This window comes from Chelon labrosus (assembly GCF_963514085.1).
Source record: "Chelon labrosus genome assembly, chromosome: 2".
NCBI classification, from domain to species: domain Eukaryota; kingdom Metazoa; phylum Chordata; class Actinopteri; order Mugiliformes; family Mugilidae; genus Chelon; species Chelon labrosus.
Window position 1 is genome coordinate 31,294,425 of NC_140338.1, and position 9,015 is coordinate 31,303,439.

The 9,015-nt window shown below is 37.4% G+C and overlaps 1 protein-coding gene across 1 annotated transcript; it reads right to left on the reverse strand.

Annotated features, from left to right (window-relative positions):
• Positions 1-5,067: 5,067 nt before the first annotated feature.
• Positions 5,068-8,563, reverse strand: LOC311495020 (hepatic lectin-like; the record flags this gene model as incomplete). Its single annotated transcript, XM_084554319.1, has 4 exons — positions 5,068-5,638; positions 6,660-6,760; positions 6,887-7,119; positions 8,326-8,563. 4 exons carry the CDS (start codon positions 8,561-8,563, stop codon positions 5,497-5,499), a joined length of 714 nt encoding a protein of 237 aa, XP_084410445.1. The 3' UTR covers positions 5,068-5,496.
• Positions 8,564-9,015: the final 452 nt, after the last annotated feature.

The window sequence follows — 9,015 nt, forward strand, 5'->3', positions numbered from 1 at the left end:
CCTATCGCTTGAATCCACTGTCCCACGCTGATGGGAGAAAATCTATGTTGCCAGCCAAAGACATAGCTTGTGACAAGGAGAGTGCTCCCCCTACTTTCTTTCTGACTGTGGCCCATACCCGCAGAGTGTGCCTAATCCATACATTCTTTATTTTAAGTTTATTCCACATTTTCTTATCAAGAAAGGGTAAGCCTGATAGACTAATTCCCTGTATTGAGTCCTGTTTCATCTTAACTCAACCCACTTCTTGGTTATTATAGATCCACTAAGTTACCGCAGTAAGTTGACATGCCCAATAACAATATTTCAAAGTTGGTAGAAACAGACCTCTCCTGTTCTTTGTCAAATATAGTGTTTTTTGTCTTATTCTAGGTCTTTTATTTTGCCAGACAAACCTGGATATGAGTTTATATAACAAAGCAAAAGTAGACATGGGGACCCAGACAGGCAGGGACTCAAACAAATACAAAAGTCTTGGCAATACATTTATTTTCACAGTTTCTATTCTACCAAATGAAGAAAGTGGGAGAACCTCCCATATTGTTAATTCTTCTTTTATCAGTTTTAATAGCTTGTTATAGTTTGATTTAAATAGTTGTGTGGGGCTAGGTGTGAGTGTAATTCCCAGATATCTAAAACCTCGCTGAGAGAGTCGAAAAGACACTACATCACTCACTTGTGAGGGCCAGGATCCAGATAGCATCATTGCTTCAGATTTAGTCTCATTAACATTGTAACCTGAAATTGGATCATACATGTGCAGTCACCTCATAAGTGCGGGAATCGATGACAAAGGGTTCTGTAAAAATAACAAAATGTCGTCAGCGAATAATGCTATCTTGTGCTGAGTCCCACTGTCATCTTTTATACCCTGGATGTGTGGGTTCTGCTTGATGGTTTCTGCCAGGGGCTCAGTACTAAGTGCAAATAAGACTGGAGACAGTGCATTCCCCTGTGTCGTCCCCCGTTGAGCTTAAAGAATTCGGAGCAATGACCATTAACTCTAACTCTGGATTTCGGGTCTTGATAAAACAATGTAATCCATTTAACAAACTTATCTCCAAAGCCCATGTTTATCAAAGTCTGCTGCAAGTATACCCAGTCCACCCTGTCAAATGCTTTCTCAGCATCTAAGCTGAGAAGCATAGATGTTTGTCTATTAGATATGGCTGTAGATTTAATGCCCTTCTGATATTATTAGTTCCATGTCGGTCATTAAAAAATCCGGTTTGATCTGGTTTAACTAATTTTTTGTAATGTTTCTTTATTCTTTTGGCTAGGATGCCAGTTAAGATTTTTAAATCTACACATAGAAGACTTATAGGTCGGTATCCTGTACAGAGTGTGGGATCTTTTCCTTCTTTCTTAATGACCGCTATTATGGCATCAGACCAAGATTTAGGTGGATCTCCCATTTCTAATGCATAATTATATTTTGTTTAATACTGGGGTGAGTTCATTCATAAATGTTTTATAGTATTCCGCAGGAAACCCGTCGATTCCTGGAGACTTGTTGCCTCGTCATTGGACAATTTAGTCATATTAAGGGGTCCCAAAAATTCTTGTATCATTTCAGTCTTTTTATCTAAATTTTGACTATCATATAAACTTGCATAATATGCTGCAAAGGCATCTACAATCTCATTTGGTTGTGATAGTAATTGTTTGGTTGTGGGATATTTAATCTTGGGTACCACTCGACTGGACTGAGCTTTACGTAGCTGAAAGGCCAGCAGTCTACTTGCTCTGTTGCCCATTTCATAATATTTCCTGCTAGTAAATCTAAGTGCTCCCTCTGCCTTATATGTAAGTAATATATCTAATTCTTGTTTGGCTTCTTGAAGTAGTTTAAAAGTTTTCTTGTCTCTTGTTTGTTTATGTTCTTGTTGTAATTTATACATTTTTGACTCAAGGTTCTGTTGTTGCTTTAACCTGTTTTTCTTTACCCTGGATGATATGGCTATTAAAGTCATATGTAATCTTATGATGTGACTACAGATATGAACATTGTTTAGGCTAGTATAAAAGCTGAGGAGAGACTGCCTCTCTTCAGCCATCATCTGTTGCTGATGAGTGGCTCTTGCTTGCAAGCAATAAAGATTTTCTAGAAAAGAAATATTGTGTCATAACTTTGTATTTTGACCAACTCTCATCTGCACTAGACAAGAGACTGATTTTCAGTTGCCACGACAAGACACACCTGTTCTTCTTGGCTGTTGATGATCACCAGGTCTGCTCCTTTCTGCTGACAGTAATCCTTGCTTTCTTGCCAGGACTTCTTGCCACGAGAAATATAATAGGCACTTCCACCAAACAACTCCCAGTTTTGTTCTTGGTAAAGCAAAAGAATAATAATCATCATCTTGACATGGTGGATAATAGTTATCAGTCCCCACTGTGGGATAAATTAAAGGATTATCTTATCTTGTGAAGTCAGTGGATCAAATTAAATCAATAAAACAACTATTAGATAATTACCGCGAAGAAGACCAACCAGGCTGCTGTAACTGGTCTGTAAGTCATTCTTCTCTCTAGTCAGGCTGTTGTAACTGGTCTGTAAGTCATTCTTCTCTCTAGTCAGGCTGTTGTAACTGGTCTGTAACTCATTCTTCTCTCTAGTCAGGTTGTTGTAACTGGTCTGTAACAGGACCATCTTCATTTCCAACTCAGAGTTGTCTTGGGTGACTATGTTTGGTGCAAGAACAAGAAAAAACAACAGAAAGCCAGAGTTATAAATCCATTGAGTGGTTTCATTCTGTAGTAACAGAATCACCATCAATCAAATCTATAAATGATATAGAAGTCTCTTTACGATTACTTTCATCTCCATACCAGATAACTACTGCTTCTTCAGTCCCATCCTTTTTGTTCTTACATCATAGTAACATTTATCTTTTTAATGACACAGTTTTTATTATTTTTTATGTTTCGGAGAGTAAACATTAAACAATGAATTGAGATAAAGACAGATACAGGGTGATGGAGACACAATGTGAAACTACTCACAGAAAGCCAGACGCAGTGAAACGTTGAGAGCAACTTGAAGGATACACAGAAGTCCAAGGATCGCAAAAACCAGTCTGAACCGGTTTCTTCCTGAGTGCAGAAATCAATACAGAGAAAATACAATGTGGACTAACTGGTTTGGAATATGATCATGCTTTGACCAACAAATATTAAAGAAACACACATTAATAATCATCTGTAATCTAATCCTCTTTTTCACCTTTAAGGGTCAATTATTACTGAAGAGTAAGATTACTGAATCATTTAGTGTGACCTGCTTTGAAACTGCTTTGAACTGTTTAACTGCAGATGTCGTTGTTGTTTCTTTTAGAGTTAAATGTGAACCTCCAACTGTTGAGCTGTAGGAGTTGTGTCTCACCTGCCACTGCAGCATCCTCTTGTTTTTTAAAACTCTTTGATGAAGCATCAGGTTCTTCATATTCCAGCGTGATCTCAGGTTCTTCTTCATGAACAAACCCTGGTGTCATGAAAGTGTGAGTTTATGTTGTTATGTATGTTTATGTATCCATGAATAAATCGAACCATGTTTTATGTTTGTGTTGCAGAATTGTTGTGATCTAGTTTTTCCTTATAGCAACATCGTATCAGTCATGTCATGTTTGGGTGTGGTCTTTAACAGTAATATATTTTTGTCCTTCCTCAGTTTGCAGCTTGTCGTTCTTTCTCACTCTCAACATCTTCTTCACTTGAGGCTTTGACTGACTCCCTAGTTAGTACCTACATTTAAAAGCTAATCGTGTTTTCCTTACCCATGAGCTCCATGACATTTTGAAATGAAAATGCACAAGTGTATGAATGATCCCACTTTGGGTTTGTTCTGCTTATGGACACAGCGATTCAACATCATGTCTTATCAGGACACTTTAAAGAACTCAGCCATCATTGATTCCACCTCTGTTACCTACAAAGACAAGTCAGAGTAATGCACAGTTGAATGTGTTCATGTCTCACATTTTCTCCATGAGGGTGTTACAGATATTAAGTGTGTGTGTGGTCCTACAAAGAAGCAATAATAGTTTTGTATCTTTGTGTTTAGTTAAATGTTATAACGTGTTTTAAGTGACTGCCTGAACACTCAGGTAAATAACACTCATTTGTAACATACAAATGTTGACAGGAGAGCCACATAAAATGACTATCTGACCTACTAACAAGCTCTCATTGTAATCCTGAAAATGACCAATATAACCTGTCTACCTAGTTATGTCTGATGGAGGACTGATCTGAGGTCTGTTTAGGTTTTAACAAGCACCATTATTAGAGATAATGATCCACCGCTGGTCGTAGCCCAAAGAGAAATTAAAAAGCTCCAAAAGGTTTGTTTTCCAAAAACAGATTCATTACAGTGCTCTGTATCCTCAAACAGAATAGAGAGAGCACTGCTGCAGCATTCCCCCCCCCCCCCCCCCACGACTGCAGGCCACATTTTTTATTTTTTTTATCTCAGCTACATTATCCTATCTTACAACATGCTGTGAAGTATAGCACATATGAATTAAGAACATGTGTTGTGTTCATTTCTGTTGTGCTCTATTAGTTTGTTGCTGTGGTTGTAGAGCGTGTTTTTTTGTTTCGTTTATTGTTTTTTTTTGCTGAACAAGAGCCACATATTACAAGTGTCAGACAGACAGTGTTTATGGTGTTGACGTGGGCTATGGCTGACAGCAGCCCTGTTCAAGCTTCAGTTACCTTGCAGAAAAGCCTCTTTAGCTTCCTTTGTATGAAATGCTACAATATGTATTCAGGCCAGGAATATAGATTTCATTGTTGCAAAGCATTACTTTCTACTGTGTTTTCATGTGTGATGTCAACAACAACTTTCACCACATAAATAGTTGACTTCCAAAGTCGTTCAACCCCTAATAGGTATACATTCATTCATTCATTCATTCATCTTCTGTAACCGCTTTGTCCTGTGAATCGTCGTGTTTAGAATTTAAAATCACCAACTAACCTAACAAGCATGTCTTTGGACAGTGGGAGGTAGCCAGAGTTAATAGGTATACACTTTTAAATTATACATTCTTATTTATTCATCTTGTCTACAGTTCTATCAGCCATAATTTTATAAAATGAAAACACTGCTGAAGATTACAGATATTTTGTAAAGCTCAGTCACATCATGTTTTTAACCATTTATTTCAGCAAAATGCATTTTTAGTCAGAGCCTTAGAAAATATTCCATAAACAAGATTACAACACAACATTAAACAAGGAAAACTTGCCACACAACAGTAACACAGTGAAGAGATAATGAGTTCAGATCTTTAAGCTTTCTAACGTGGTCTGCAGGACAGCTCATAGACTTGTTATCAAAGGTTATAGTTTATGTAGAGGTCACAGGATGATAGGTCAACTTATAACAGTGATACATATCTGTTAAAAAGATGTGTTTGCTTAGCATTATTTTGGCTGTTTCAGCTGAAAGTGATGAGAAGTTGGAATACTCTGATGAGTTTTAAAGATGAATCATGGAGACAGTTTTTTCTCACAGATCCAGTGCATTTCAATGTTGCAGGGGATATCATTCCACTTTCCACTCGAAGTTTGAAAGTTTAGTTCTGCACAATCTTCATCTCCTACGTTGTTTGGCTCACCAGGGTTCCAGTAACTGGAACACAAAAGATTCATTTGTTTCTCAGAGAAAAAGAAGCAACAAGTCAACGGTCAAGACGAGATCAAATTAAACTCAGGGGCCCCAGTAGACTCTAGAATCACCTCAAACACAAGCACAAATAGGAATTTACATTCCCATCTCTCATGAAATAGGAATCTCTCTCTATCAATTTTTCTTCTTATAACCGTTACTTGACTAGAAAACCATTGTAAGGGATGGCTGATATGGACAGGACATACAATGACCCTCAAACATCATGCCAGTAAAGCAGTTTTGCAACACACACCAATGCATAGTCACATTATGTAGTTTAAATATTTTTTTTTGTGTAAAACTGTAAATCAGACAGCTCTGTTTATGTAAGGGTGTGTGAAATGTTATGTTAGGTTTCTATTTCAATTTATGTCACTAGGGGGCAACGCCTCAACAGGAAGATGGCTTGGTGTAACTCTTCAGACTGACAGAAGCAGAGAACGAGACACACTACTGTTTACCCGTCTCATCATTATTTCTCTGTTTTACAGTTAAATATAATCTGGTTACTGGCTCCACCCTTGGCCTGTAATACAAGAATGATGAACATTTCTTGTGGTGTTATTTGTATTCCACCTTTATCTGTAGGCAGTGTCTCAAAGAGAATCAAACATTTTCTTTTTCAGAAATAAATAAGGATGCACTAATTTCTCCATGACTGCAGTGACATCTTATGAGATCATGATTAAAGATGTACAATATGAATATAGGCACATTAAAAGATTGAACTACTTGATTAAAACTATCAGAATCATAGACTGAATGGTGCCCAACGAATTAATCAATAGCTCACATTGCCTGAACAAGCCATGACCTTATGGTGCATTTGAATCCACTAAAGACATGTCCATAGTGACTGTTATTGTCAATATGGTTTCTGTTTTTTCAGTAAGTAACCTTCAGTCAGTTTTCCACTGTGTATACTGTAAACTGGTTGGCCACGGCACACCATGACAGGAGGAAGGTTAAGTAATGTGTGAACCTTGTGGTCAGCAGAGTCCCATCCACCCATTTCCATGTCCCCTCTGTCTCTGTGTCAGTCAGTCCAATCCATACACGCTTTCTGAATTTTGTTGCAAATACCTTGACAGAGAGAAACAAACTGTCATCACAATATCAAAACAGAAATTAATACTAAACAGTTTGATTTGTTCTCATCTTCTGTGGCTTTCACTCTTTACCTCACACACAGTTTCTAAAAACACACACCTGTTCTTCTTGGCTGTTGATGATCACCAGGTCTGCTCCTCTCTCCTTACAGTCATCCCTGCTTCCTTGCCAGGACTTCTTGCCACGAGAAATATAATAGATACTTCCACCGAACAACTCCAAGTTTTGTTCTTGATAGAGCAAAAGAATAATAATCATCATCCCAGGACTTCCTGCTTCCAGAAATCTAATAGCAACTACCACCAAAGTGTAATATACAGTGGCTTGCAAAAGTATTCATACCCCTTGAACTTTTCCACATTTTGTCACATTACGACCACAAACATGGATATATTTTATTGGAATTTTATGAGAAAGACTGACACAGAGTGGCACACAATTGTGAAGTACAAAGAAAAATTTACATGATTAAATTTCTTTGTACTTCACAATAGTGTGCCACATTGTGTTGGTCTTTCACATAAAATTCCAACAAAATCTACTTGTGTGACACAAATCTACTTTGTGTCACACACAAAGTGACAGCTGGGATAGACTCCAACCCCCCGTGACCTTTCACAGGACAAGCGGTTACATAAGATGAATGAATGAATGAATATATAGAAAGTTTATCATTTTGGCATTGTGGATAACTGCGGCAAACTCAATTATGGTCTGTCAAAGTTATTGCTTTGGAGAAGTCATCAGTTGAAATTCATAACTATTCATTGAAAAAATAACATAAAACCAAAGTTGCACAAATGATCCAATTTCATTCAGTATATAAAATTTAATTATTTGTTGTGCAGACTGTCTGCTCATTTAAATGTTTGTGGTAAGATGCCAAAATGCAAAACATAAACAGAAGTCCAACTAAGAAATAAAGTCTAATTAAATCTCATCATCATAATATGTACTTTAGTTGTTTTATTTACTTTTCCTCTTAGCTTTCTGTCTCTATTATGTTACTCTACCAGTCAGTATCAGACCTTCTTACAGGTCTTGATGATGAAACCTGAATGTATGAGACAAGTGACTTTTGAGGAAGTAGTGTAAAGTATGTGTCTCATTGTCTCTACAGATGTCCTACAGATGGAGAAGTGGAGTATAAATGAAGAAACCAGTCTTTTTCACTGTGGTTGTACTTTCATACAGAACACGGTCTAAATTCAAACCTCATTGTTGGTGTGGACCTGTTTTTCTCTTTGCGATTGTGTTCTCTCACAGCTAAATAAAGAAACAGAGAATGTAGACGTGCAGTATTTATGTCTGACATATCATTACTGCAGGCAGACTGTACCACCTGTGGGACTTTGAACTGAGACAATACATTTATTCAGAAGTGCATGTTAAATACATGTTTATTGAGGTTTAAATTTAACTCTAGGAAGAAAAATGTACTCTCACTTGTAATTCTCACTTGGAGAATGAAACGTCCCAATAATGGCTAAACCTTTAAACAGATTTGCCACAGACTTACAGAATTAAGAAATAATTACCTTGGAGAATTCTCTGAAGGTCATTTCTCTGTTTGGTCATGTAGTCAAATGTCATCTGCAGTTGATTGTTCTCTCTAGTCAGGCTGTTGTAACTGGTCTGCAGTAGATTTTTCTCTCTAGTCAGGCTGTTGTAACTGGTCTGCAGTAGATTTTTCTCTCTAGTCAGGTTGTTGTAACTGGTCTGCAGTTGATTGTTCTCTCTTGTCAGGTTGTTGTAACTGTTGTGTAACAGGTCCATTTTTGTTTCCAGCTGAGACTTGACTTGGATGACTGCATTTGGAACAAGAACAAGAAATAATCAAACACTCTCAACCAGCCACACATCTTCTGTTTGAGAGCTTTTCACAAAGTAGCCCACTCACAAAATAAAGTCAGCGTTATGAGTCCAGCCAGGAGAAGACACAGCAGACCCAGAAACACTGCAACAACTCTGCAGGAGCTCTTCTTTTCTAGTTCAGCACCTGACAGTAAAAGGCAATATTGGTGACTGAACACAGGAAATGTTTTGTATACATGATTCTACCCAGTTCAAGGTTTTTGATCATTTATGCATGTCATTATACGTAATTGACATACACCAACATGACCAGTAACAAATAATATTGTTCAAAGATGGCCCTGTGGGTCAGTGGATTGTTTTACAGGTTGGTGAAACTGAAATAACTCAACAGCTCATACATAGTTCACACA